General features: G+C 46.5%; 1 protein-coding gene across 2 annotated transcripts in view; it reads right to left on the minus strand.

The window, feature by feature from the left end:
* Positions 1-11,319: 11,319 nt before the first annotated feature.
* Positions 11,320-15,518, minus strand: part of LOC115142374 (LIM and cysteine-rich domains protein 1) — a 35,470-nt gene continuing 31,271 nt past the window's right edge. Inside the window, exons 7-8 of one of the 2 annotated variants that reach the window (XM_065002099.1) lie at positions 15,026-15,241; positions 11,320-13,089 (exon numbers count right to left, since the gene is read on the minus strand). In XM_065002099.1, the coding sequence (XP_064858171.1) occupies positions 12,952-13,089; positions 15,026-15,241 (354 nt within the window). In that variant the 3' untranslated portion in view covers positions 11,320-12,951. Of the gene's footprint in view, positions 13,090-14,912; positions 15,242-15,518 lie in introns of those variants that run through there. The other variant, XM_065002098.1, reaches the window with a different exon arrangement.

Consider the following 15,518-nt stretch of genomic DNA (forward strand, 5'->3'; position numbering starts at 1 on the left):
ATTCATCCAATGAAAAAATAAATAAAAACAAGAGCCTCTCCCCCCCAGGACACTGAAGGGCCTCTCTCTCTCTCCCCAGGAGACTGAAGAGCCTCTCTCTCCCCAGGAGACTGAAGAGCCTCTCTCTCTCCAGGAGACTGAAGAGCCTCTCTCTCTCCAGGAGACTGAAGAGCCTCTCTCTCTCTCTCTCTCTCTCTCTCTCTCCCCAGGAGACTGAAGAGCCTATCTCTCTCTCTCTCTCCCCAGGAGACTGAAGAGCCTCTCTCTCTCTCTCCCCAGGAGACTGAAGAGCCCCTCCCTCTCTCTCTCTCCCCAGGAGACTGAAGAGCCCCTCTCTCTCTCTCCCCAGGAGACTGAAGAGCCCCTCTCTCTCTCTCCCCAGGAGACTGAAGAGCCCCTCTCTCTCTCCCCAGGAGACTGAAGAGCATCTCTCTCTCTCTCTCTCTCTCTCTGAGACTGAAGAGCCCCTCTCTCTCTCTTTCTCTCTGTCTGTCTGTCTGTCTGTCTCTCCCCACCCAGGAGACTGAAGAGCCCCTCTCTCTCTCCCCAGGAGACTGAAGAGCCCCTCTCTCTCTCTCCCCAGGAGACTGAAGAGCCCCTCTCTCTCTCTCCCCAGGAGACTGAAGAGCCTCTCTCTCCCCAGGAGACTGAAGAGCCTCTCTCTCTCTCTCTCTCTCTCCCCCCAGGAGACTGAAGAGCCTCTCTCTCTCTCTCCAGGAGACTGAAGAGCCCCTCTCTCTCCAGGAGACTGAAGAGCCCCTCTCTCTCCAGGAGACTGAAGAGCCCCTCTCTCTCCAGGAGACTGAAGAGCCCCTCTCTCTCCAGGAGACTGAAGAGCCCCTCTCTCTCTCTCTCTCTCCCCAGGAGACTGAAGAGCCCCTCTCTCTCTCTCTCTCTCCCCAGGAGACTGAAGAGCCCCTCTCTCTCTCTCTCCCCAGGAGACTGAAGAGCCCCTCTCTCTCTCTCTCCCCAGGAGACTGAAGAGCCCCTCTCTCTCTCTCCCCAGGAGACTGAAGAGCCCCTCTCTCTCTCTCTCCCCAGGAGACTGAAGAGCCCCCTCTCTCTCTCTCCCCAGGAGACTGAAGAGCCCCCTCTCTCTCTCTCTCCCCAGGAGACTGAAGAGCCCCCCTCTCTCTCTCTCTCCCTCCAGGAGACTGAAGAGCCCTCTCTCTCTCTCTCTCTCTCTCTCTCTCCCCAGGAGACTGAAGAGCCTATCTCTCTCTCTCTCTCCCCATGAGACTGAAGAGCCTCTCTCTCTCTCTCTCCCCATGAGACTGAAGAGCCTCTCTCTCTCTCTCTCCCCATGAGACTGAAGAGCCTCTCTATCTCTCTCTCCCCATGAGACTGAAGAGCCTCTCTCTCTCCCCATGAGACTGAAGAGCCTCTCTCTCTCTCTCTCTCTCCCCATGAGACTGAAGAGCCTCTCTCTCTCTCTCTCCCCATGAGACTGAAGAGCCTCTCTCTCTCCCTCTCCCCATGAGACTGAAGAGCCTCTCTCTCTCTCTCCCCATGAGACTGAAGAGCCTCTCTCTCTCCCCAGGAGACTGAAGAGCCTTTCTCTCTCCCCAGGAGACTGAAGAGCCTTTCTCTCTCCCCAGGAGACTGAAGAGCCTCTCTCGCTCTCTCTCTCTAGGAGACTGAAGAGCCTCTCTCTCTCTCCCCAGGAGACTGAAGAGCCCCTCTCTCTCTCTCTCTCTCTCCCCAGGAGACTGAAGAGCCTCTCTCTCTCTCCCCATGAGACTGAAGAGCCTCTCGCTCTCCCCAGGAGACTGAAGAGCCTTTCTCTCTCCCCAGGAGACTGAAGAGCCCCTCTCTCTCTCTCTCTCTCTCTCTCTCTCTCTCTCTCTCCCCAGGAGACTGAAGAGCCTCTCTCTCTCCCCAGGACACTGAAGAGCCTTTCTCTCTCCCCAGGAGACTGAAGAGCCTCTCTCTCCCCAGGAGACTGAAGAGCCTTTCTCTCTCCCCAGGAGACTGAAGAGCCTCTCTCTCTCCCCAGGACACTGAAGAGCCTTTCTCTCTCCCCAGGAGACTGAAGAGCCTCTCTCTCTCCCCAGGAGACTGAAGAGCCTCTCTCTCTCCCCAGGACACTGAAGAGCCTTTCTCTCTCCCCAGGAGACTGAAGAGCCTCTCTCTCCCCAGGAGACTGAAGAGCCTTTCTCTCTCCCCAGGAGACTGAAGAGCCTCTCTCTCTCCCCAGGACACTGAAGAGCCTTTCTCTCTCCCCAGGAGACTGAAGAGCCTCTCTCTCTCCCCAGGAGACTGAAGAGCCCCCCCAAGGAGACTGAAGAGATGAGCTCCTGTGTACTGGACTCCACCATGGATTTATTCCCTATCCTTCACACAACGTAGATTGTCTGGTTCTAAACCAGCTCAGATGACATTTTACTGTATATGACCCAATACCTTTATGTAGCTCTAGGGATTGATGTTTAATTCTGTGTGTGTGTGTGTTGTGTGTGTGTGTGTGTTTGTGTGTGAGAACAATGAACATTTGTGGAACAATTAATAAAAACTCTGACCAATAAGACTATTCTGACACATTGACGTCTATAACACCAAGAAAATCAAATCAAACATAAATACGGGATCAAAATAGTTTTATTATATTATCTATAATAAAAATACAAACCAAGAGAAACTATACTTACTATATGTAGAGAGGTAATAACAAAGTACATAAAAAAATAAAATAAAAATGTACTTCTACAAATATTGAGGAAACAATAATGACATTATTATTAGGGAGAATCAGGTTAATATAAATCGTTTTTTAAAACTTTTACATGCTTTGCAAGAAGAAAGATATCTGCAAACTGATTGTCAATGTTCTGCATTTTTCAAAAGTCCAGAATAAAACGTTTCACCAGAGTGACCAAGGTTATTATTTGTGACGACTATTTGATTCTGAGTTCGGGACATATGAAAAGTTTGTATGCGAACTATTTATAAAAACATGTACATTCAGTTTTTCACCAACTCACTTTACTCGCACAATAAAGAGGGAGGCTTGTGTTGCTGATGTTGGCACACGTGCCGCTCAAATACACCCCTGGGACACCGATTAAACAGTTTACTTGTCCTGATAATTTGAAAGATTGTTCAGAAAACCAGGTTGTTTTTTAAATCGGTGTATTGCTTACTTGGATTCTCCCCAGATGGTGCGTGCTGCCAGGACAGGCAGACAGAGAGGCCTGCTGAATGACGGCTGGAGCCACTGTTTAATTAAGACAAGCAGAATAAAGGTGTTTTACATGACTAACACCATTATCCGCCTTCTACCATAATAAGTTAATATCAGATTAGTAGTGTGTGAAAACGTACTCATTGTCAAATTGTAAAAAGAGCTCAAAGTCACCTACTGTTTTAAAACAAAACGCCACAACATATTAACTTTCTTATCTAACAAGATAACTAACCGTAGAACTAAAGTTTCAGCAAAACCTGCTTTAGATCACTTCAATTATACTACTATTACATGTCGGAAGCATTTCTGAAAGCAGAAGCCCATCCAAGACACAGTTGTTCGTTTTAGTCCATATGCATACGAACACTCCTGGAGAAAACAAATCCTGAACATATTATGATCCTAAAGCAGTCAAATAACAAAGAAATAACAACTTGAGAATGTATTAAAAATGTGTATTTAAAGAAAAATATTCTGCTTTGGGGAATTCCAGGAGTAAACCACTTAATTCCAGTTTTATGAACAAAAATCTGGTTCCCAAATGGCACCCTATCACCTATATAGTGCAGTACGTTAGACCAGGGCTGGCACCCTATTCCCTATATAGCGCACTACTTTAGACCTGAGCTGGCGCCCTACTCCCTATATAGTGCACTACTTTAGTGCCGTCTAAAGGGAACAGGGTGCCATTTGGGACACAGCCCAGGTCTAGCTAACTACATCATCCCAGGTCTACTAACTAAGTCATCCCAGGTTTAACTAACTACTTACTCTACATCATCCCAGGTCTACTAACTACATCATCCCAGGTCTACTAACTACTCTACATCATCCCAGGTCTAACTACCTACATCAACCCAGGTCTAACTACCGACATCATCCCAGGTCTACATCATCCCAGGTCTACTAACTACTCTACATCATCCCAGGTCTAACTAACTACTCTACATCATCCCAGGTCTACATCATCCCAGGTCTACTAACTACATCATCCCAGGTCTAACTAACTACTCTACATCATCCCAGGTCTACGTCATCCCAGGTCTAACTACCTACATCAACCCAGGTCTAACTACCTACATCATCCCAGGTCTACTAACTACATCATCCCAGGTCTACTAACTACTCTACATCATCCCAGGTCTAACTACCTACATCAACCCAGGTCTACATCATCCCAGGTCTACTAACTACTCTACATCATCCCAGGTCTAACTAACTACTCTACATCATCCCAGGTCTACATCATCCCAGGTCTACTAACTACTCTACATCATCCCAGGTCTAACTAACTACTCTACATCATCCCAGGTCTACATCATCCCAGGTCTACTAACTACTCTACATCATCCCAGGTCTAACTAACTACCCTACATCATCCCAGGTATACATCATCCCAGGTCTAACTAACTGTTCTACGTCATCCCAGGTCTACTCACATCATCATCCCAGGTCTAACTACATCATCCCAGGTCTACTAACTACTCTGCATCATCCCAGGTCTAACTAACTGCTCTACGTCATCCCAGGTCTACTCACTACATCATCCCAGGTCTAACTACATCATCCCAGGTCTACTAACTACTCTACATCATCCCAGGTCTACTAACTACTACTCTGTCATCCCAGGTCTACTAACTACTCTACATCATCTCAGGTCTACTAACTACTCTACATCATCCCAGGTCTACTAACTACTCTACATCATCCCAGGTCTAACTAACTACTCTACATCATCCCAGGTCTACATCATCCCAGGTCTACTAACTACTCTACATCATCCCAGGTCTAACTAACTACTCTACATCATCCCAGGTCTACATCATCCCAGGTCTACTAACTACTCTACATCATCCCAGGTCTAACTAACTTCCCTACATCATCCCAGGTATACATCATCCCAGGTCTAACTAACTGTTCTACGTCATCCCAGGTCTACTCACTACATCATCCCAGGTCTAACTACATCATCCCAGGTCTACTAACTACTCTGCATCATCCCAGGTCTAACTAACAGCTCTACGTCATCCCAGGTCTACTCACTACATCATCCCAGGTCTAACTACATCATCCCAGGTCTACTAACTACTCTACATCATCCCAGGTCTACTAACTACTCTACATCATCCCAGGTCTACTAACTACTACTCTGTCATCCCAGGTCTACTAACTACTCTACATCATCCCAGGTCTACTAACTACTCTACATCATCCCAGGTCTACTAACTACTCTACTTCATCCCAGGTCTACTAACTACTCTACATCATCCCAGGTCTACTAACTACTACTCTGTCATCCCAGGTCTACTAACTACTCTACATCATCCCAGGTCTACTAACTACTCTACATCATCCCAGGTCTAACTAACTACTCTACATCATCCCAGGTCTACATCATCCCAGGTCTACTAACTACTCTACATCATCCCAGGTCTAACTAACTACCCTACATCATCCCAGGTATACATCATCCCAGGTCTAACTAACTGTTCTACGTCATCCCAGGTCTACTCACTACATCATCCCAGGTCTAACTACATCATCCCAGGTCTACTAACTACTCTGCATCATCCCAGGTCTAACTAACTGCTCTACGTCATCCCAGGTCTACTCACTACATCATCCCAGGTCTAACTACATCATCCCAGGTCTACTAACTACTCTACATCATCCCAGGTCTACTAACTACTCTACATCATCCCAGGTCTACTAACTACTCTACATCATCCCAGGTCTACTAACTACTACTCTGTCATCCCAGGTCTATGTCATCCCAGGTCTACTAACTACTACTCTGTCATCCCAGGTTTACAAACTACTCTACATCATCCCAGGTCTACTAACTACTACTCTGTCATCCCAGGTCTAACTAACTGCTCTACGTCATCCCAGGTCTACTCACTACATCATCCCAGGTCTAACTAACTACTCTACATCATCCCAGGTCTACTAACTACTCTACGTCATCCCAGGTCTACTCACTACATCATCCCAGGTCTACATCATCCCAGGTCTACTAACTACTCTACATCATCCCAGGTCTACTAACTACTCTACATCATCCCAGGTCTACTAACTACTACTCTGTCATCCCAGGTCTACTAACTACTCTACATCATCCCAGGTCTACTAACTACTCTACATCATCCCAGGTCTACTAACTACTCTACTTCATCCCAGGTCTACTAACTACTCTACATCATCCCAGGTCTACTAACTACTCTACATCATCCCAGGTCTACTAACTACTCTACATCATCCCAGGTCTAACTAACTACTCTACATCATCCCAGGTCTACATCATCCCAGGTCTACTAACTACTCTACATCATCCCAGGTCTAACTAACTACCCTACATCATCCCAGGTATACATCATCCCAGGTCTAACTAACTGTTCTACGTCATCCCAGGTCTACTCACTACATCATCCCAGGTCTAACTACATCATCCCAGGTCTACTAACTACTCTGCATCATCCCAGGTCTAACTAACTGCTCTACGTCATCCCAGGTCTACTCACTACATCATCCCAGGTCTAACTACATCATCCCAGGTCTACTAACTACTCTACATCATCCCAGGTCTACTAACTACTCTACATCATCCCAGGTCTACTAACTACTCTACATCATCCCAGGTCTACTAACTACTACTCTGTCATCCCAGGTCTATGTCATCCCAGGTCTACTAACTACTACTCTGTCATCCCAGGTTTACTAACTACTCTACATCATCCCAGGTCTACTAACTACTACTCTGTCATCCCAGGTCTACTCACTACATCATCCCAGGTCTAACTAACTACTCTACATCATCCCAGGTCTACTAACTACTCTACGTCATCCCAGGTCTACTCACTACATCATCCCAGGTCTACATCATCCCAGGTCTACTAACTACTCTACATCATCCCAGGTCTACTAACTACTCTACATCATCCCAGGTCTACATCATCCCAGGTCTACTAACTACTCTACATCATCCCAGGTCTACTCACTACATCATCCCAGGTCTACTAACTACTCTACATCATCCCAGGTCTACTAACTACTACTCTACATCATCCCAGGTCTACTAACTACTCTACATCATCCCAGGTCTACTAACTACTACTCTGTCATCCCAGGTCTACTAACTACTCTACATCATCCCAGGTCTAACTAACTACCCTACATCATCCCAGGTCTACTAACTACTCTACATCATCCCAGGTCTACTAACTACTCTACATCATCCCAGGTCTACATCATCCCAGGTCTACTCACTACATCATCCCAGGTCTACTAACTACTCTACATCATCCCAGGTCTACTAACTACTCTACATCATCCCAGGTCTACTAACTACTACTCTGTCATCCCAGGTCTACTAACTACTCTACATCATCCCATTTTAGACCATCTCTGGCAAGACTTACCAAATTCTGAACCAGAGATGAAGTGTCTTTGATCTTTAAAATAGACCCACATCAGGCTAATTACCTTCTTTCATCTCTGGTCCTAATGATCATTACAGTCCATTCTTAAAGGAAGTAAAACTACACGAGAGTGGAGGGTGCTCTACAAAAAATAACATTTTTTATTTCTCTAAAATTGTTTCATCACGTCATAAAGATACACAATGGACAACCTCATGACTGAGAGGCAGAAATATATTTTTTTATCTACAACTGACAGACAAACCCAATATGAATAGGAGACAGACAGCAGGCCTGAGTGCTTGTGTTCCTAATGTTTCGTATACTCAGTGTAAAGTGCACTACATTTATCCAATGCTCTGGGTAGTGAATCTGGTCCAAAAAGGATGACACGACAGGACTCCAGGACTACACGACAGGACTCCAGGACTACACGACAGGACTCCAGGACTACACGACAGGACTCCAGGACTACACGACAGGACTCCAGGACTACACGACAGGACTCCAGGACTACACGACAGGACTCCAGGACTACACGGCAGGACTCCAGGACTACACGGCAGGACTCCAGGACTACACGACAGGACTCCAGGACTACACGACAGGACTCCAGGACTACACGACAGGACTCCAGGACTACACGACAGGACTCCAGGACTACACGACAGGACTCCACGACAGGACTCCAGGACTACACGACAGGACTCCAGGACTACACGACAGGACTCCAGGACTACACGACAGGACTCCAGATGGATTGCATGGAGGAGCATTAAGTTGCAGGCAGTTAACAAGTGAGGACATGCTGCTGCTGCACAGTGGTGAAAAGTACTTAAGTCGTTTTTTTAGGGTATCTATACTTCACTTTTTATATTTTTGGCAACTTTATCACGCTTAGGCCGTCATTGTAAATAAGAATTTGTTCTTAACTGACTTGCCTAGTTATATATATTTTTTTTAATTACATTTTTTTCTTTAGGAATGTAGTGAAGTAAAAGTATGTAATTTTTACTCCATACATTTTCCCCTGACACCCAAAAGTACTCGTTACATTTTGAATGCTGAGCTGGACAGGAACATTTTCTAATTCACACAATCATCAAGAGAACATCCCTGGTCATCCCTACAGCCTCTGATCTGGAGGACTCACTAAACAGAGAACATCCCTGATCATCCCTACTGCCACTGATCTGGAGGACTCACTAAACAGAAAACATCCCTGGTCATCCCTACTGCCTCTGATCTGGTGGACTCACTAAACAGAAAACATCCCTGGTCATCCCTACTGACTCTGATCTGGAGGACTCACTAAACAGAGAACATCCCTGGTCATCCATACTGACTCTGATCTGGAGGACTCACTAAACAGAGAACATCCCTGGTCATCCCTACTGCCTCTGATCTGGTGGACTCACTAAACAGAGAACATCCCTGGTCATCCATACTGACTCTGATCTGGAGGACTCACTAAACAGAGAACATCCCTGGTCATCCCTACTGCCTCTGATCTGGTGGACTCACTAAACAGAGAACATACCTGGTCATCCATACTGACTCTGATCTGGAGGACTCACTAAACAGAGAACATCCCTGGTCATCCCTACTGCCTCTGATCTGGTGGACTCACTAAACAGAGAACATCCCTGGTCATCCCTACTGACTCTGATCTGGAGGACTCACTAAACAGAGAACATCCCTGGTCATCCCTACTGCCTCTGATCTGGTGGACTCACTAAACAGAGAACATCCCTGGTCATCCATACTGACTCTGATCTGGAGGACTCACTAAACAGAGAACATCCCTGGTCATCCCTACTGCCTCTGATCTGGAGGACTCACTAAACAGAGAACATCCCTGGTCATCCCTACTGCCTCTGATGTGGTGGACTCACTAAACAGAGAACATCCCTGGTCATCTCTACTGCCTCTGATCTGGAGGACTCACTAAACAGAGAACATCCCTGGTCATCCCTACTGCCTCTGATCTGGTGGACTCACTAAACAGAGAACATCCCTGGTCATCCCTACTGCCTCTGATCAGGAGGACTCACTAAACAGACATGCTTCCTTTGTAAATTATGTCTGAATGTTGGAGTTTGCTCTCTGTAATTAAACAAACAAGAAAACATCTGGTCTGCTTTATAAGGAATTTGAAATGATTTATACTTTTGATACTTAAGTATATTTTATGAATTACATTTACTTGTGATACTTAAGTATATTTAAAACCCAAATAGTTTTATTCAAGTAATATTTTATTGAATGACTTTCACGTTTACTTGAGTCATTTTCTATTAAGGTATCTTCACTTCTACTCAAGTATGAAAATTGGGTACATTTTCCACCCTGCTGCAATATGAGAGAGGTGGAGACTGTTGATGATAATCATTGAGTCAGTGCATAAAATACTAGAGTGCAATAGACGGAGGCGCACTGAGAAGAGCACACATCATAACAAGGAAACACTACCAGAAGTATGTGGACACCTGCTTGTCCAACATCTCATTCCAAAATCATTAATATGGAGTTTGTCCCCCCCCCCCCATTTGCTGCTATAACAGCCTCCACTCTTCTGGGAAGGCTTTCCACTAGGTGTTGGAACATTGCTGCTATAACAGCCTCCACTCTTCTGGGAAGGCTTTCCACTAGATGATGGAACATTGCTGTGGAGACTTGCTTCCATTCAGCCACAAGAGCATTAGTGAGACCTGGCTTGTTCCAATTCACCCCAAAGGAGATTGATGGGGTTGAGGTCAGGGCTCTGTACTGGCCAGTCAAGTTCTTCCTCACGATCTCAACAAACTTTTCTGTATGGACCTTGCTTTGTGTACTGGGCATTGTCATGCTGAAACAGGAAAGGGCCTCCCCAAACTGTTATCACAAAGTTGGAAGAACAGAATCATCTAGAATGGCATTGTATGCTGTAGTGTTTAGATTTCCCTTCACTGGAACTAAGGGGCCTGAACCATGAAAAACAGCCCTAGACCATTTACATTTGGCACTATGCAGTCGGGCAGGTAGCTTTCTCCTGGCTTCCGCCAAACCCAGATTCGTCCGTCTGACTGCCAGATGGTGAAGTGTGATTCATCACTGACATTTCCATTGCTCCAGGGTCCAATGGCAATGAGCTTTACACCACTACAGCTGACCCTTGGCATTGCTCATGGTGATGCTTGTGTGCGGCTGCTCGGCCATGGAAACCCATTTCATGAAGCTCCCGACGAACAGTTATTGTGCTGACGTTGCTACAGGACGCAGTTTGGAACTCGGCAGTGAGTGTAGCAACCGAGGACAGACGATTTTCAGAGGTCCTGTTCTGTGAGCTTGTGTGGCCTACCACTTCGCGGTTGAGCCGTTTTTGCTCCTAGACATTTCCACTTCACAATAACAGCCCTTACAATTGACCTGACAATGCCACATTGAAAGTCACTGAGCTCTTCAGTAAGGTGATTCTATTGCCAATGTTTGTCTATGGAGACTGCATGGCTGTGTGCTTATACACCTGTCAGCAACGTGTGGCTGAAATAGCCGAATCATATATAGTGTATTTCTGGATATAGTGTATTTCTGGATAATGTATAGTGGTGAACCTCCCGAGACAGCCCTTCCTATTGACTACCTGATACTTAGCCAATATAAGCTAGTTACTGCATTCTAACATGGCACCCATGACTAGTCATGTATGCGTTTCAGCCTCTAAGGAAGAGCCCTTAGTTCACAACCAATCACTGAGGACTTTATTAAAGGGTTTAAAAGGAAATGAATGGAAATCCTGCAGGGGTACTGTAGGTCCCCGAGAGAAGGGTTAGCTCAGTGACATCATTATCATATACATATTATGTGATTTTATCTCTAGAAGATGGCCAGCCTTGGTGTAATGGGTTTGCTGGTGGATGGGTAAAGGGGGAGTCTAAACCAGTCTTGGTGTTTGGAGTAAAGAGCATGGGCCTGTCAAACTGGTCTTGGTGTTTGGAGTAAAGAGCATGGGCCTGTCAAACTGGTCTTGGTGTTTGGAGTAAAGAGCATGGGCCTGTCAAACTGGTCTTGGTGTAAAGAGCATGGGCCTGTCAAACTGGTCTTGGTGTAAAGAGCATGGGCCTGTCAAACTGGTCTTGGTGTTTGGAGTAAAGAGCATGGGCCTGTCAAACTGGTCTTGGTGTTTGGTGTAAAGAGCATGGGCCTGTCAAACTGGTCTTGGTGTAAAGAGCATGGGCCTGTCAAACTGGTCTTGGTGTAAAGAGCATGGGCCTGTCAAACTGGTCTTGGTGTAAAGAGCATGGGCCTGTCAAACTGGTCTTGGTGTAAAGAGCATGGGCCTGTCAAACTGGTCTTGGTATAAAGAGCATGGGCCTGTCAAACTGGTCTTGGTGTTTGGAGTAAAGAGCATGGGCCTGTCAAACTGGTCTTGGTGTTTGGAGTAAAGAGCATGGGCCTGTCAAACTGGTCTTGGTGTTTGGAGTAAAGAGCATGGGCCTGTCAAACTGGTCTTGGTGTTTGGTGTAAAGAGCATGGGCCTGTCAAACTGGTCTTGGTGTTTGGAGTAAAGAGCATGAGCCTGTCAAACTGGTCTTGGTGTTTGGAGTAAAGAGCATGGGCCTGTCAAACTGGTCTTGGTGTAAAGAGCATGGGCCTGTCAAACTGGTCTTGGTGTTTGGAGTAAAGAGCATGGGCCTGTCAAACTGGTCTTGGTGTTTGGAGTAAAGAGCATGGGCCTGTCAAACTGGTCTTGGTGTTTGGAGTAAAGAGCATGGGCCTGTCAAACTGGTCTTGGTGTAAAGAGCATGGGCCTGTCAAACTGGTCTTGGTGTTTGGAGTAAAGAGCATGGGCCTGTCAAACTGGTCTTGGTGTAAAGAGCATGGGCCTGTCAAACTGGTCTTGGTGTTTGGAGTAAAGAGCATGGGCCTGTCAAACTGGTCTTGGTGTAAAGAGCATGGGCCTGTCAAACTGGTCTTGGTGTAAAGAGCATGGGCCTGTCAAACTGGTCTTGGTGTTTGGAGTAAAGAGCATGGGCCTGTCAAACTGGTCTTGGTGTAAAGAGCATGGGCCTGTCAAACTGGTCTTGGTGTTTGGAGTAAAGAGCATGGGCCTGTCAAACTGGTCTTGGTGTTTGGAGTAAAGAGCATGGGCCTGTCAAACTGGTCTTGGTGTAAAGAGCATGGGCCTGTCAAACTGGTCTTGGTGTAAAGAGCATGGGCCTGTCAAACTGGTCTTGGTATAAAGAGCATGGGCCTGTCAAACTGGTCTTGGTGTTTGGAGTAAAGAGCATGGGCCTGTCAAACTGGTCTTGGTGTTTGGGGACAGGAACTGTCAGAAGCGGTCTTGGTTACGGCTGGGTGGTGGAGGGCCTAAACAGGTTTGGGGCTGGGTGTTTGGGGACAGGAACAGGGGCTGTCAAGACTCTGGCCACACCGCCAGCAGCAGTAATGGTCCTGGTGCCACGCCTGGCCATCTGCCCCCTTCTTGTAGTCCTCACAGAAGATCAGCTGCAAACCAGAGGAGAAAAGATACACACATCCTAAGGGTTCTTTATTGGATAAAATGTTTCTCTAGGAAACCAAAAAAACAGATCAAAATACTGCAGAGATGCAGTTTCTGCGGTCGTCTCCCATAGAATCAGAATGAATAGCACTGGGATCCCTCATTCAATTAATGTATTTTGTCTAGTGTGTAATGTACAGTCGTGCCCAAACGTTGAAAATGACACAAATATACCTTTTCAAAGTCTGCTGCCTCAGTTTGTATGATGGCAATTTGTGTATACTCCAGAATGTTATGAAGAGTGATCAGATGAATTGCAAAGTCCCTCTTCGCCATGCAAATTAACTGAATCCCCCCAAAAACATTTCCACTGCATTTCAGCCCTGCCACAAAAGGACCAGCTGACATCATGTCAGTGGTTCTCTCGTTAACACAGATGTGAGTGTTGACGAGGACAAGGCTGGAGATCACTGTCACGCTGATTGAGTTTGAATAACAGACTGGAAGCTTCAAAAGGAGGGTGGTGCTTGGAATCATTGTTCTTCCTCTGTCAACCATGGTTACCTGCAAGGAACATGTGCCATCATCATTGCTTTGCACAAAAGGGCTTCACAGGCCAGGATATTGCTGCCAGTAAGATTGCGCCGATCCCGCAGCTGAATCAACTTTAGGAGCCGGTCCTGGCGCTTCCTGGACTTTCTTGGGCGCCCTGAAGCCTTCTTCACAACTGTTGAACCGCCCTCCTTGAAGTTCTTGATGATCAGATAAATGGTTTATTTAGGGGCACCACCAGTACAGAGCTTGCTCAGGAATGGCAGCAGGCAGGTGTGAGTGCATCTGCACACACAGTGAGGCAAAGACTTTAGGAGGATGGCCTGGTGTCAAGAAGGGCAGCAAAGAAGCCACTTCTCTCCAGGAAAAACATCAGGGGCAGACTGATATTCTGCAAAAGGTACAGGGATTAGACTACTGAGGCCTGGGGTAAAGTCATTTTCTCTGATGAATCCCCTTTCCGATTGTTTGGGGCATTCAGAAAAAAAGCTTGTCCGGAGAAGACAAGGTGAGCGCTACCATCAGTCCTGTGTCATGCCAACAGTAATGCATCCTGAGGCCATTAATGTGTGGGGTTGCTTCTCAGCCAAGGGAGTGGGCTCACTCACAATTTTGCCTAAGAACACAGCCATGAATAAAGAATGGTACCAACACATCCTCCGAGAGGAACTTCTCCCAACCATCCAGGAACAGTTTGGTGATGAACAATGCCTTTTCCAGCATGATGGAGCACCTTGCCATAACGCAAAGTGATAAGTGGCTCTGGGAACAAAACATCAATATTATGGATCCATGGCCAGGAAACTCCCCAGACCTTAATCCCATTGACAACTTGTGATCAATCCTCAAGGTGGGTGAACAAACAAGAACCCACAAATACAAGAATGGGCTGTAATCAGTCAGGATGTGACCTAGAAGTTAATTGACAGCATGCCAGAGCGAATTGCAGAGGTCTTGAAAAAGAAGGGTCAACACTGCAAATATTGACTCTTTGCGTCAACTTCATGTAATCGTCAATAAAAGCCTTTGACACTTAGGAAATGCTTGTAATTATACTTCCATAGTAACTTCTGACAAAGATATCTAAAGACACTTAAGCAGCAAACTTTGTGGAAATTCATATTTGTGTCATCTTCAAAACTTTTGGCCACGACTGTACAGTGTCTATTTTGTATACAGCAGTTCTGTGTCTCAAAGACAATTTTCCCGTTGGGCCATTAATGTTCATCCTATTTCCATGAGTCCCCCCTCACCTCATCACATCCCGAACAGCGTGGTCTGGTCCTCTGGCAGTAGTGTCTTCCACAGAGCAGCTCTCCCTCCCTCCAGTAGTACAATTTTCCCGTTGGGCCATTAATGTTCATCCTATTTCCATGAGTCCCCCCTCACCTCATCACATCCCGAACAGCGTGGTCTGGTCCTCTGGCAGTAGTGTCTTCCACAGAGCAGCTCTCCCTCCCTCCAGTAGTACACTAGATCCACCAGAGCCTCTCCACACTCTGAACACACGAAGCAGGTTGGGTGCCACTGCTTGTCGTAGCCCGCCCGCTCTGCATACACCACAGGACTGTCCAGGGGGGCGAGCTCCCCGCAACCACTGCAATGCTGTAGGAGGGGAGAGTTGAGGGAGAATGGGGAGGGGGTATGTGGAATAAGAGGGAACAGGGAGAGACAAAAAACAACTCCATTGAGCAAACTGACACCACAGGAATTGGGGGAGGGGTATGTGGAATAAGAGGGAACAGGGAGAGACAAAAAACAACTCCATTGAGCAAACTGACACCACAGGAATTGGGGGAGGGGGAGGGGGGGGGGGGTAACCCACTAGCCAGTATACTGTCCCATCCACACAACATGATGATCGTGCATCGTCCTCTCTCAA

This window comes from Oncorhynchus nerka, linkage group LG15 (genome assembly GCF_034236695.1).
Source record: "Oncorhynchus nerka isolate Pitt River linkage group LG15, Oner_Uvic_2.0, whole genome shotgun sequence".
Lineage (NCBI taxonomy): Eukaryota > Metazoa > Chordata > Actinopteri > Salmoniformes > Salmonidae > Oncorhynchus > Oncorhynchus nerka.